The 15,223-nt window shown below is 45.6% G+C and overlaps 1 protein-coding gene across 4 annotated transcripts in view; it reads right to left on the bottom strand.

The window, feature by feature from the left end:
- Positions 1 to 15,223, bottom strand: part of NCALD (neurocalcin delta) — a 383,045-nt gene that overhangs the window by 12,476 nt on the left and 355,346 nt on the right. For all 4 annotated transcript variants that reach the window (XM_013064753.2, XM_004768878.3, XM_004768879.3 and 1 more), the window contains one exon: positions 3,462 to 3,858. In XM_013064753.2, coding sequence (XP_012920207.1) covers positions 3,462 to 3,839 — 378 coding nt within the window. In that variant the 5' untranslated portion in view covers positions 3,840 to 3,858. The remainder of the gene's footprint in view (positions 1 to 3,461; positions 3,859 to 15,223) is intronic.

Below are 15,223 nucleotides of genomic sequence, written 5' to 3' on the forward strand. Positions count from 1 at the left end.
GCTGCAATGTTTCCTCCCCACGGTTATGAATATTAATCATTGGAGGGCGGAGTCCCCATGGTCATGAATATTAATCATCGGAGACAGGGCTGCAGGAAACAATCAAGGAGACTTGAGGTTTCCATTTGCAGGCTCCTCAAAAACCCTGAGTACATAAGCATTTATTAAGGACTCCGAGTCCTTCCTGTGATGACCTGGAAACTTCCCCTGGGCCTGTGAGCGGACTGAGCTACTTATGGTTCGGGGGTGTAGGGAAGAAAATGTCTTGTGAAGCTGAATGACCCTTCGTTTCTATGGTCCCTTTCTACATTCCATGCTGAACACAGGGCAGGGGCTCAGCGAGTGCTTACTAGAACTTTCTGGGTGTCCTCTGCCAAGTCCCCACCCACCCTTGCAAACCAAATTCCACAGCCTGGGGAGGGTGTCTGTGTTGCTGCCCACACTCTATATTCCCGGGGCCAGCTACCTAGTTGGTGCTGGGAACTGTACGTGTGAGCCCATGCTTGAATGGTCTGATGTTCAGAAGCCCAAAGATTCTGGAGGGTTCTCCCTGACTGAGGGTCAACATCTTCATCAGTACCGTCCACCAAACCCCTGCCTGACCAGGGGCAGCCAGGAGAACTGCGCAAAAATGTTCGACAGGAGAGAACACAGTGGCTAACGAATTCTTTTTTCCCTTAGATCCCAATCAGGAAGTCATTCTCTTCAAAAGGAGAACATAGTCACCCCCTTTCTCTGCAGCGGGGCAGAGGACACGGGGGCAGAGTGCAGCACTCCCCCACCCCCAAAAGGAGAGACAAAATAAAGCTAATTAAAACGAATCACCTTTGAAATTTAAATGTTTGTTTAATTAGCAAAGATGAAGAAAAACCGGAAAAGTGCAATGCCACGGCAACTCCTTCATTCACTCAGGCAGCGTGTTTGGGAAAATAGCTTGGCAGAGAGCATCTAGCATCAGAAATCAGTGCTCCTTCCCTTTGGCCCAGTAACTATACTTTTGGGAACCCATCCTAAGGGGATAATGCTAAATATAGAAAAAGCAGCACGCACAAGAATGATCTGTTATTTTATACTTAGAAATTACAGTGTATATATTAATAAAACCTGGAAACAAGCTATATATCCAACAACAGAGGAAGAGAAAGTAAGTTGTACTGTATGACTATTATGCAGCTATTAAAATATCATTTTATTAAAGTTTTTATGACATGAGCAATACTTGCATTATTATGTTGAGTGAAAAATGGCAAGAAACAAAATTTCATATACTTTATGAAATCATTTAAATGATGGAAATAAGACCAGAAAATATTATTTTCTAATACTAGAAAATTAATAGCAGTGATTCTCTTTGTATGTGGAGTGGGAATATGGAGAATTCTCTTTTGCTTTTGTATTTTTCTGCACTGCCCATATTTTTACCACTGACATTATATTATTTTATACATTTATCCTTGGGGGAGGTAAGAAATTCTTTACTCTTTTTTTTTTTTTTAAAGATTTTATTTATTTGGTGCAGAGAGAGAGAGAGTGAGAGCGAGCGCCCAAGCAGGGGGAGCAGAGGGAGAGGGAGAAGCAGGGTCCCCACAGAGCAGGGAGCCTGACAAGGGGCTCCATTCTAGGACCCTGGGATCATGACCAGAACTGAAGGCAGATCTCTTAACCCACTGAGCCACGCCGGCACCCCTGAAATCCTTTATTCTTGTTTAAGATCTTGGCTCTGACAGATTAATTTAACATACCGCATTCAGATAGTCCCGGCTCCAGGGGAAGGAAGAGCCACATAAAGAACTAGCTGGCAGGGGCGCCTGGGTGGCTCAGTGGGTTAAGGGGCTGCCTTCGGCTCAGGTCATGATCTCAGGGTCCTGGGATCGAGTCCCACATCGGACTCTCTGCTCAGCAGGGAGCCTGCTTCCCTCTCTCTCTCTCTCTCTGCCAGCCTCTCTACCTACCTGTGATCTCTCTCTGTCAAATAAATAAATAAAATCTTTTAAAAAAAAAAAAAAAGAAAAAGAACTAGCTGGCAGATCTGGGAACTGGACTCCTGCTCCGCCCCCAGCTCCGTGTGCTCCTGTCCCTCTCGCTGCCCTTTGGGGTGAGGCCCCAGGAGCAGACCCCAGGCCTCAGCTACAAGGGCTCGATGACAAGGCAGTCATGTGGGTCTCTTTCGGCTCTGACATTAGGCTTCTGCAACAGGCTCTCCCTGGTTCTTTCCTTGAAAGCAAATGCTCCCCTGACTCCACCCCCAATCTCACCAGCAGAGGACTGCTCTCCCTGTCCTGTGTCCCACCCTCTCCCTCCCTTCCAGTAGCCCCACCTGTCCTCCCAGGGGCTGTAGATCTTTCTCAGAACCTCAACACTCTGGAAGGAGTGCTGACTTCTGAGATGAGCCCTCCAGGAAGCCAAATGCCCACTCTCTTGGACTGCTGTCTGCTTCCAGATGCTTCCCTCTTGTGCCCGTTCTCCTGCCAAGATGGTGAGTGATGGTCAGCCCACCCACCTACTCCTTTTTATTGCCTGCAGCTGAAGCTGTCCTGATCATCCCCTGAGCTGTGTCTTAGTCCCCCTAAGTTCCTCCCTGAGTCCCACTCACTGCCGATCAAGCTGGTGGTGGCACGACCACTTACGGCTCCTTATGTCTCTTCCCTACCTTCCCTTGGGGTCTGACAAGGAAAATGTGGCCAACACCAGGGCCCCTTCTCCTGGCCTGTTCAGGGTATTTACTCTCGGTGAGTGATCTGGGGCAATAAAATGGAGTGCTTACTTGATTCTACAATGTTTGCATTTCTGACGAGACAGAACCCAGCCCTGTCCCTGCCTTTATTCAAGGGTCTAAGAGAGTTGTCAATTAATGATGGTGGGGATGATGAGCTTTTCTGCTTTTCTGTATGCCTGGCACTGGGCTAAGCGTTGAACAGGGAGAGTCACACCTAATCTTAAACTAACCCCAAAACATGGGTGGCAGTTCCCTTTCACAGATGGGGACACTGACGCTCACTTAGGTGAATTAAGTTGGTCAGAGTCATAGAGGTAGTGACTGAAAGGGGCAGGGTTTGAACCCCAGATCAGAGACTGATCATTAGACACTGCCCCAGGGGATATAACCCCAAAGTCTCGAGGTCTGGGCAGGTCCCGGGTGCATGGAGGGGCCATAGTGAGCAGAATTTGCTGAGGAATGTATGTTCATCTGTGGTGGTGGTGGGGGAAGTCACCACAAAGCAATCAGGTGACTAAGGCCAAGCAAGAATGGGGACCCAGTGTTGCCAGATCTGCGCTTCCAAGAGATGCCAAAAACTCTGCATGTTTATGTGTACTCTTCTGTTTGCAACTATGGGTTCAGCATTTTCAAAAACTGCGCAGGCCGAATCAAGGCTGCACCCTGCCCCATGCTGGATAGAGCCCCTGCCAGTTCTTACCTGGGACTCATGCCCTTGGCTTTGTAAGAGGTGAGGGCTACGTACCTGCACGATCTCTAGCATTTCCGCCTTGCTGATGTAGCCATTCCCATCCAGGTCATACATGCTGAAGGCCCATTTCAGCTTCTGCTCCAGCTTCCCCCTCGATGTCACGCTCAAGGCTATGATGAATTCTCTAAAGTCTATCGTCCCATCGCCATTGGCATCAAAGGTGCGGAAGACATGCTCTGCAAATTTGGAAGCATCCCCGTAAGGGAAAAAGTTCCCATAAATTTTCTTAAACTCTTCCATTGACAAGTGTCCACTGGGGCAGTCTCTCAAGAAGCCTTTATACCACTCCTGGATCTCGTGCTCTGTGAAGTCTGTGCTTTCCAGCAAATCCTGCATGACCTCCGGGCGCAGTTTGCTGTTCTGTTTCCCCATCCTGGCAGCGAGGATTCAGCTGCAGAGACAGAAGAAGACACCTCGTTTTTAGACCTGTTCTTTGGAGGCACACTTTAGAATTTGTACCTGTTCCTCTGGGGAAAAGAAATGGACTCTTTGAGTCCATAACATGGTCTGGTTGTCCAATTCAGCCAAACAGAATGACAGAAAGACAGGCAGTCCGAAGATGTCAAGTGGAAATACCATGGACCAGAAAACGGATGCCTTCTCTGTACTGAACCAGGAGGAAACAGGGATTCATCATGAAAGAAAGAGGGAGAACAGGAGGGATGGGGAGAGTCAGAGCCAGGGCCAGAGAAATGCGCTACTTAGTTCTGCCTCATCTATTTGCAAGAGGTCTAGCCCGACATGAAGACGACTGAGGCTGTAACACGCAATCCCAGTATGAGCAGGGAGAATGTGAGGAGGAGAACTGGAAGAAAGAGAGAGAGACAGAAGAGGTCATTTATGATTTATTGCTAGAAAATACGTCCAAGGAAAGTGCTGCTTGGGGACCTTCTGAATATTAAGAAACAGGTATGAGTAAGGACAATACAAACCCATTTAATACCATTAAACGCTACCAAGCTAGATGGGTTCTTTAAATTCACAAGGTCAATTCACTGTCAGTGTTGGGTTCAGATGGTAAAGATGAGGCTTTATAAATGGTTTACATGCGTGCTTACAAAGAGGCCAAACTTTCCTTTTTAAATACAATCAACTTAATATTGTATTATAACAGTGGTACACACTCATCAAAACAAAGTAAGACAGCACAGCAATGCATAAAGAAAAAAGTTAGCAACACTTCAAATCTTCACACTTATACATAACCTTGAGGTCATTTTGGTGTGTGTCCTTCCAGATTTTTTAAAGGCATGCTTATGTAAAATGCTATTAACATGTCTTAGTACATTTACACTTCAAAAAAACAAGAATATATATACTTTTGTTACCTATTTTTAAACTTAACATAATGTGGGGAACAAAGGCAACTTTTGTTAGATGGAAAAAAAAAACCAAAACCCTAGAATTATCATCATCCTATTCACAGAGCCATCACCATTAAGTAAGTGAACACCAGGCACCGGGAGTGTGTTGCGTGCCGTGGATTCAAAGAAGAGTGAGATGTGGCCCCTCCGTCTTCGGAGGCCCCCAGCTGTAAGTTCAGAAATGGTGGTGGCAGTTAGGGGACAGACAGTACAACAGATATGCAACTCCGTGTTACCAGGGTAATGGATGTGGCATGATGTGAATACACAGATAGGGCACCCAAGCCAAAAGGCAGCATAGGTGCTATCAGGAAAGCCTTCCTGGAGGAGGTGGTATCTGAGCTTTGTTCCTATTTCCAAAGTCTTATGATTTAAACACCGTCGAGAAAAGCCCCTTCTCATACAAGGGGGCTCTACACTTACACTTTTCATTTTTCCGATATTGGAAAAAATCCTGAAAATAAAGCTTGGGAAATTATAGGCTATTTGAAAGACCACACAGTCCCATTTTAATTGTGATTCCCAATTTTCTTTGAGGTTTTCTCTTGTGGTGTTTATTTAATGTCTGTCTCGGTCTCTCTGCAGGGTCAGCCCCTTGAGACACAGTCTCTACTGGGACTACTTTTCCCTCTCCGGCTCCTACAAATAACATTTGGCGAGTCAATGAAAAAAGCAATGACCGATGGACAGCTGAATCATCACAACATGGAAATCTGTAATAATCTTCCCAGAAAAGAAGTCTTTCCCCTACAGTGATGAGGCCCTGGACGTGCCATAGGATTTATTTATTTTATAACTAGAAGTTTGTATCTTTGACCTCCCTTTACCTGTGCCCCGCCCCCGCTCCGCCCCCCCAGTTCGGGAATCTCTTCTATTGAATTGCCTGCAGCCCTGTCTTCTGCCCCCAATAAAAATAAATTCGTAGAGGGCAGTGTTTGCATCTCACACCGCTCCAATTTCTTGCTTATATCCAGAGTTCAAGAAATGCCAAGCAATCTTAGTAAATGGCAAGGTGACTGATTTTGTTTTCTGAGTTTCGCCCTGGAGGCAGAGCAGGCTCCACCCCTGCTCCTACCTGGGAGCCTCGGAAAGGGCAGGGAGAGCAGAGCACCCGGTCCTATTAAGCAGGACCAACAGTGGCAGGGGCACGAAGAGCCCTCTTTGTGTGGAATCAAGCAAACACCGTTTTATGCAAGAGCAAGTCTAAACTCCAGCTCCAGATGAAGCACAATTTATAAATTGAACCTTCCAATAACTTTCCTTTCCCTTGTGTGTCCCCCCCCCCCTTTTTTTTTTCTGGAGGGAGAAAAGTGAAGTTAGAGAGGCTGGTTTGTATTAGAATTTGAAAACTGTCATTTAGTTGCTAAGTTGGCAATTTGCCTGAGGCAGGAATTCAGAAACACGAGGTAATACATAATACATGGCTTTACAGAGCTCCGGGACATTTTTGTGAAATTTATAAGTAATTTCGGGTTTTCCTTTTTGGGGGCTCTTTAAAGTACAGTTCTTCGGTGTGGTGTTCAATCAAATCACCATCCCTGTACTTTGCTTCCGTGCAAATCACCGTGTGCCCAGCCTTAGGAAAAAAAAAATACCATTCTGCCATTTAAATATACTCTCTTAAAGAATGACTTCTTTTTTCTGGGTCTATACAACACCGTTTCTTCAGAATTAAGCTTAAGTTCCTTTCTCAATGTTTAAAAAGTGCTTCTCACTTATTAGCTGTTTTTGTACTCGAAAGAAATTGCCTCAACATTTTGGCTAAGTCTCCCACTGAGACTGATCTGTGTGTAGCTATTTTTCAGTAAACAGTAATTAAACCACATTTACAAATTCATTAGCACAGAAAGGCCATAACACAAACAAGGCAGAAGAGCATGGCATAAGTGATTTGGGAAGCCGCGTTTGCAACTGAGTCCAGAATTTGTTTCCATAGATAACTACAAATACTTGACCAAGTATGATGTCTGAACTTGAGACAACCATCTGGACTTGGTTAGACTGTACAACAGAAATCTCAGGGGACATAGGATAGTGCTTCTTTCCCTGGGGGAGGAGGGGAAAGATAGAGGAATGCCTGGCAATACCTTTTTCTTTTGGATGACGGGAATTTCTGCCTGTTTGAGTTGAAAAGGGGATAAAAATACCATCAGGGGACTGCTACGTTCATTAGCAGTCCAGAACAAAATCGTCTGGAGACAAAAGTTGCACGTTGGGTCAAATCCTTTTCATTATTCCATTTGGTTATTAAGACATTAACTTTGTGCTAGTAGAACGTAGTGGGGGAAAAAGATTGTGGAATAAAAATGCTTGGTTTCAAAGCCTGGCTGAATTGCAGACTAGCTCTTGGGCAGTTAAGTAATTCACTGAACTTTTTGGTGCACCTCAGTTTTCCTATATATAAAATGAGTTCAGGGGCGCGAGTTTGTATTTCACTGATTTGAGAATTAAATGAGACCGTCCTATCCATAAAGCTCTGGTGCTGAGCCTGGGCCAGACGCCGTGGTAAATGAAAACCACATCTTGTCTTTGATGGTCCTTTATCCATTATTCTGTTGAGACTTCATGGCAACTCTGAGTGACAGCCGGGGCAGCTTCCTCCATTTTAGAAGCACAGAAATGAAATCTCAGGCCAAGCTACTTATCCAAAGTCACACAGCTTGGGAATGAGGCAGCCAAAGGGTAAGTTCCGTTTGCACTTGGCTGTCCACTGGTTTTACCACTGTGTCCTACTAACTCCATGGACAAAGCACAGACAGGAGTTAAGACAACAGTTCCATAGGAAGTCAGAAAGAAGTAGTTAAGAGAGAGGAGACGACCTCCTATTAGCATGCATTCGTTTCACAAATAGGTGCCAGGTGTCTCCTAGGAGAGAGGTATGGCTGTCACATCAGGGAACAGACCAAACCCTAGTTCTCATGGAGCTGATTGTCTAGTGGCAAGAGACATATGATAAATAAGATCAATAAGGGGAATGTTGGAGGGAGTTGCTCCAAGGAGAAAAGTAAAGAAGGAAGGGGGTTGGGGAATGCCAGGAGTGGCTCGGTGGGTGTGGAAATGTTAACTAAGAAGTCAGGGAAGGGGGCGCCCACATGGCTGAGTCGTTAGTGTCTGCCTTCGGCTCAGGTCATGATCCCAGGTTCTGGGATCGAGCCCCACATCAGGCTCCCTGCTCAGCAGGAAGCCTGCTTCTCCCTCTCCCATTCCCCCTACTTGTGTTCCCTCTCTCACTGTCTTTCTCTCTCTTTCTGTCAAATAAATAAATGAAATCTTAAAAAAATTTTTTTAAAAAGAAGCTAGGGCTGACCCCATTAAGAAAGTGACCTTTGGAAAGGAAGAGAGGAGTTGAAAGAGGAAGCCACGGAGATGGCTGCAGAGGCTATTTCAGGCTGGGAAAAACAGAAAATGAGAAGGGCCTAGACAGGGAGCAGGCTTAGTGTGTCAAGGATGCAGCTGGAGCAGAGGGAGGGAAGGAAAAAGAATGAGGCCAGAACGGTAACAAGGGCCAGGTGACGTGGGACCCACAGGAGATGCTAAGGGTGGTGGCTTCCACTCCGAGTAAGACGGAGCTATGGCAGGAGTTTGGTTTCTATTTTAACAGGCACTCCCTGGCTGTTGCTTTGAGAGTCAACTAAAAGAAGGTAGCGCAGAGGCAGGGAGACAGTTGAGAAGCCACAGCAAGGACCCAGACAAGAGCCAACGGCGGCCAGGACCAGGGTGGCAGCAAGCAGAGAAGGTGATAAGTGCTCGGATTCTGATACAGCTTCAAGGGAGAGGCCATAGGATTGGTTGATGGTAGGTGAACAAAGAGAATGGTCCAGCATTCCCAAGGTTCTGGCCTAAGCAACTGTAAGGATGAAGTTGACCCTGAAATGGGAAAAATGCAGAAGGAGGGCTCTGGGCTGAGAGGCAGAGGCATGCCTGTCCGTGCGTCTAGGCAGGTATTCCTTCTGGGATGCCCAGCATATATCCAGGTGGAGATGTCAGGTGGGAAGCTAGATGGCAAAGTCTGGGGTTACAGGAAAAGGTCAGAGAGAGAATCAATTCGGGAATCATCAGCATACAGCGGAATTCGTAGCCAACGACTGGATGGGAGTCCCAAGTCAGTGGCGGTGGGTAAACAAGAAAAGGGGACAAGTGAGCCCATATTTGTTCTGACATGTAGACTTGGAGGAAGGAGAAGGATTTGGTAAGGCACAACGAGAAGGAGACCAGCGAGGCAACAGGAAACCAGAAAGCTGACTCTGCCTGCTTCTCGGCTATGTCCTCCGTACCCAGCTCAGGGAGCACCTGGAAAGCATTCAGTGCAGAACAGAAGGAAATGTGGCTCTTGGTTCCCTCTCCAAGTGTCCCCGCCACCTGCCCCGCATCTGTGGTGGATGCCATCTGCCACCCAGTTGCCCACTCCAAAGCCCGAGGAATCTTCTGTCATTCCTTTCACTTTTGTCGCCAAATCTGTTTCAAATCCATTGACTTCTCAGCATTTCCATTGTCACCACCCTCGTCCAAACTGCCATCATCTCTGTCCGGGATTCTGGATTCCCTCTATCCAATGGGATATCCCAATCCCCTCTCTCCCTGTCACCACCAAGCCCCAGTCTCTCCCCATGGCCCCCCAGAGTGACCTTTTAGAAACACACAATAGATAATGTCATTCCTCTGCCTAAAGCTCTAAGAAAATAAAATCCAGACTTCTCTATTGGGCCCCCAAGGCTCCGTGTGAGCTGCCCTGGGCCACCTCTAACTCATCTCTCAGTCTCTGTGCCCAGGTCCCCTGGCCTCCCACATAGCCCATCTTTTACCTCTAAGGACTTTGCTTTAGGGCCTTGAATAAGACTTTTAAGTATTAAATATATCTCAACACTTTAGTTTATACACCTATATATATAAGTTTTAAATATAATTATGATATATAAAATATGTTTACTAAATATATATATAAAATATATATCCTATATCTTATAAATGTATAACTATTTATGTAATGATATATATTTATACATATTATTTTTAGCTGAATCTGTGCTGCATTTCATGAAGTGAAATGCACCCCAACTCTGTGAGAATAGGTATTTTGTTACTCAGTAGTTTACTCTGGGATGGGCAGTGTGTGAAATTTCCCAACTTACTTTAGGTCACACCCAGTCTCCCAGGGTCCAAAACGTAAACCTAGGGTTAATACTGACCACAGATGAGAAAGGAAAAATATAGATGAGAAGGCACCAAACCACCAGCAAACAACCATGACCAGGAATCTAAAACATAAAGTCAACTTCCCTTTTAAAACAAAGAGAAAAAGGAATATGGTGAGTTCCCCAGGGAAAGGAAATGGTGAGTGGTGGACGCTCTTTTGGAATCCAGGCGCTCCCTTCTTTATATCTTGCTTCTGGGATTCCTCGTCAGGTTCCACAAACGCCGTGAATTAATTCTTGAAAGCCCAGAGTGAGATTTTCCAGAGAAAAGCCCAACTTACTCTGGAAATCCTTGTTGACTTGAAAGAAGTCTCAATGCAAACTGCATCCAGGGCCCCTAAAACGGAATTTGCAAGATGCTAGCGGCTGAAGTCAGGTCGAGCGGGAACAGGGAACACAGACCCCACAGTGATTCCAGAAAAAGACCAGGTTGATTAAAATGTGTGCCTATGTGGACATGTGACCTTGTCCTCTGTGAGTTGTTTTGAATTTCTGACCGACGGAATGTCTACATTATGGAAATGTAACCAGGAAAAGTTTCCTAAAATGTAAGGAAGGACATGGTAAGAATTATAGATGCATGGGAACATGTGTCCATCTGCGATGACATCAGATGTTGTGGCCATCTGAGTTTTGTAGGTGGCTAAGATCCAGCAAATTCATTTCCAGATCAGTTGTTCCTGATTGTCACTGAACAAAAAAGGGGGGGAGGGGACTACAGAAAAATCTGAAGCGCACTCTGCTCCAGAAATTTTTTTTCAATGGAACTTGTCTCTTAGTGGGAGTTTAGAAGGAGAACTTATAAATAAACTGACGAGTTTATATATAGTGCACAAATTAGGAAATAAAACAGCAGTGCATATAAGGAAGCATTAAAATATTAAGGAGGGGGAACGTAAGTCATATAACAATTTCACTAACTTCCTTTCCTGTTGCCCAAAGAATATTCTCTTCTCTGGCCTCTGGCAAGGGTAGCTGAGACTTACTTCCTACAAGTCCTGTGCCTCACAAAGGTGGCCTTGTTGACATGGCCTGGAGAATGGTTCCCTTCCAGTGCTGCCCCCAGGCCACCGCACCCGTGGGGGTGGGCAGGCAGATGCACACCTGTGACTGATTGCTGGTCACACGCCTGGTGCTTGCTTGCTCACCTTGCAAGCAGAGGTGACAGGGTCTGAGATGAGCACTGAACCCATAGCAAATGCAGCGAGAAGGGGACTCACTACTAACAGCCTTGTTCTCCTTGCTGCCTTCCCCAGGCTGTGTGGCAAAGCCCAGGAGACATAGCTGGTTCTCTCTGGGTGAGCAGGCCTTACAGTCTCTGAACTACCTGGGCTCTAGTTCTATGGGCTCTGCATTTCAGACTGCAGAGGGACTGGTCTTGGGCTCTATCCCAAGTCTGCTTTCCATTATCACTGCCAATAAAATATATACATTTTTAAAGATTTTATGTATTTATTTGACAGAGAGAGAGATCACAAGTAGGCAAGCAGAGAGGCAAGCAGAGATAGAGAGTGGGGGAAGCAGGCTCCCCGCTGAGCAGAGAGCCCGATGCGGAGCTCGATCCCAAGAACCTGGGATCATGACCTGAGCCGAAGGCAGAGGCTTTAACCCACTGAGCCACCCAGGTGCCCCAATAAAACATATTTCTGATAGAATCTGAAAAGAACATTGTCAGACAGCAATTCCCTCCCCCAAATGGAAATATCATTTTTGGTTTTGCTCTTTACCAAAGTGATACATCATTATTGTAAAAACTATAGTTGGTAAGAGAAAGATACAGAAATTAGATAGAGATATAGATACAGAAATTAGAACGTGGACATTCCCCCCCGTGATCCAACATTACTCTACAGAAGATAGCTCTTGTCAGTTTCATGTGTATATATCTTCTTAGGCATTTAAATGCACATAAATGAAATCTGTACCCTCCAACCACAAATGGGATCACATGATACTATTCTTCAACCTTTATTTTCACTGGAAAGTATGCTGTGGATATTCTTCCATATTATATACATGGAGGTATCTCATCTTTTTAGATTGCTGAATTTTCATTGATTGATTCAATGGACAGTACTGAGCACTGACCTCTCCAAGCATCGAATTGAATTGGGTAACTAACAGGGGTGTTGCCAAAGTGAGGCTTACTTACAGTCCTTTGGTGTTCCATTGCATGGTATTCGTTTAACTAATCCCTCTTGAAGGACCTCTAGGTTGATTCTGCTTTTCTTTTATTCTCTTGGCATTTCCCTTAGTCCTGCTTCCGGGATTCCCTGGATAATGTATATGACAAAGAGGCTCTTGAGGTCTTCAGTAAGTACCATGATCTCAGACGGCCCCTTCAAAATCCTCCAACATTTTCTTCTGGAGCCCTTACATCCTCACTGTACATTTTGCAAAAGTTTACACATCAACTAGGATTAGACTCGAAGAAGCATTGGAATTGGATTGGGAATTCCATCCCAGTCCCTTGGACTGCCTGTGTTACAGGCACACATGTAAGAGTGTAGCCTTTACTATGTCTAGCACTGAGGAGGGCACACTCAGCCTGCTCTCTTAAGAGTGCATGACTAGGAGCATGAAATGCCCCTTCTCTAGGTTTGGCCTAAAGAGATCTTTTGTCCAAATGGCACCATAAGTGTTCTGCTTTACGATGGGCTGCCTGACCTTTATTCACACCCACTCCTCTCTCTGCTGCTTCTCATGCAGCTCATGGCTGACTCCCCACCACTCCCCACTCCCTCCTGGATGGCCAGCAATTAGAGATGAACCAACACCATATGCTTCATGTGCCCTAGTCACTAAGTGGCCAGGGCCATACTCAATGGTCACCTTCCAGGCCTGCGGAAACCACAAAGCTGTCTGAGATGGAAACCGCTAGTGTGCCTGAGGTTGAGGGATTGCAGATGTTCCCTTGCCATCAGACCTGCCTGGCTGCGCTGCCTCAGGCTGGGGGCCAAGTCAGTGCTGGCTGCCATGGTGGAAAGAGTGGGGATTTCTTGGGGGGGGGGGTCCTCAACACTCCTCCAGGGCTGTCATAGGCTAAGACCCTACCATGGCTGACTTCTGTGGAATTCTGATCGCCAGAAATGGCTACTTAACTAAAGATGCTAAGTATTTGCTCATTTAAAAGATAGGTATTACTACCTTGGGTTTTGATCAAACAATGAAGGAGAACAGTAAGCCATCATGGGCTGAGGAGGACAAACAGGTCAGCTATGGGGATCCAGGCCTCACCAGCTCACCAGCAGCCGGAAGTACCAGAGGAGCTCTACTCCCTGTTTTTAGACATCCCCTAGGGGCCACAGATGCATTTAATTAATTGCTACAAGCCCCTCCATAGAGTCTAAGAATAGTTCATCATTCTTCTTCTTTTTTTTTTTTTTTAATTCAGCAACATGTGTTTAACATCTACTGTTTCCTGGCTTCGCATAAATATTCCTATTAAAAAAAATAGTATCCTGTATAAGATAGGAAAAGGAAGGGAATCTGGGATTTGGGTTGTAGCTCAAAGCAGTTTTCATGAATATTTTGTTTTCATAATGTTGGTATAGAGTTGGTGAGAGGGCTATCATACCTTGGTTTTACTGGAAGGACAAGAGGTTCAGAGAAGCTGACTGTCAGGACAAAGGTGTACAGCCTGTGACCACAGACGGGCAGGATCAGAAGCACCCCTGCCATTCCCCAGCCCTCCTCACCCCTGCTCCATCACCTGTGGGGTTTGAAGGGCTGCTTCTGCTGGAATGTACCAGTCGAGCACTTCCTACCCCAGCCAACATGGCTCAAGTATGAGTGTCCGTCCAACAAACGTCCGGGTGAGAAGACTACCAAGAAAACGATGAAATGGCATCTCTTTAGCTCTAGCTCCTTTTGTGTGCTCCAGCGCGGTGTGGGGAATCAGAGTTGGATTTGCCCGCAGAAGAATGAAACAGAAAGCTTTATTATCATACCAGGTTATATGAACTTGGGGAAGTCATTTGACCTCTCTCTTTGTCTCACTCTTTTCCAGAAAGTAAGCATAATGACACCTTTCTCCTAGCGCTCTCTGAAGGATTAAATGAGAAAAAGGAGTCCCAGGCAGCCGGGAAAAGCTCAACATCGTGTCTTGCATCCAACAGATGCTCAGGACCCATCCACTATTAGTCTAAATGAAGTAAGGGTTCAGTGGGTTGTTTACAAAGATGAGCCTTCCAGTTTGGGGCACATTCTCCCCCTTGCTTTAATGGAGAATTAGAAAAAAAGAGTCAACTGTCACACGAGGGAAGAAAATAAGAGAACGCCAGTAAGCTTCCAACCTGACTCCCTTCCCTGGGATCACTTGCCAAGTGTGACAGGCATTTGTAGATTTGTATGCAGAGAGGACTCCTGCCAGACCCCCATGGCTGACTATTTTCCCTGCATGGAAGTTATTATTCTAACCTGATATTAAGCAAGAGGTCCCATTAGAGAAGCAGCAGATGGAGAGAAGGGCACTATTTCTTTCTCTAGTCTTCTGTCCTGAGGCTCGGGAGGGCTAAGTGGGGTTTGGGTAGAATCAGAGCAGGCTCCAAGAAACCCCAGAGCTTTAGCCATCCAGCTCTGGAAAGGTACTAGTGCTATAAGGACGACTCTAATCCAGGGTCTGGCTGGACAAGACTGGTATTTTCAGAACAAAGTGGATACATATTAGATATCACTAACAAACACAGGATATCAGTGATCACCTGAATCAAATTTTCCTCACCTGGGGAACGAAATGATTCTCAGTTTTTTCATTATTTTCTTAAGCCAACTTTTCATGAGAAGATCAGAAGTAAACAAACAAAAAATACACACATGAAAAAACAACCCACCCCAAACCTCGATTCATCATCGGGGTGGGGGGGGTGTGTGTAAAAAGAGCCACAGAGAAATCCTTGTATCTCAAGTTCATTTCTAATTATTGCCTAATTTCTTAATCCAGGCCTTTAGTCTCTCCTACCTGAGCTCAGAAATAGTAACTGCTCTCCATCTTTAAGTCTCCACTTGATCATGTCATGTGTTCCTCAAAAAGCTTCCATGTTCCCTACTGATGATAGATTAAAGGCTAAACCCCATAGCCTGGTATTCTGTGTCCTTCAAGGTCACACCCAAACTCACAGGAATCACCTAACTCCTCACTCGCCCCTGATTTGGGCATGTGCTTTTATTGCCATTCCAATTCTTACAATGGCCAATGAAC

The sequence above is a fragment of the Mustela putorius genome, unplaced genomic scaffold, assembly GCF_011764305.1.
Source record: "Mustela putorius furo isolate JIRA1106 unplaced genomic scaffold, ASM1176430v1.1 tig00000228_pilon_pilon_pilon, whole genome shotgun sequence".
Taxonomy (NCBI): domain Eukaryota; kingdom Metazoa; phylum Chordata; class Mammalia; order Carnivora; family Mustelidae; genus Mustela; species Mustela putorius.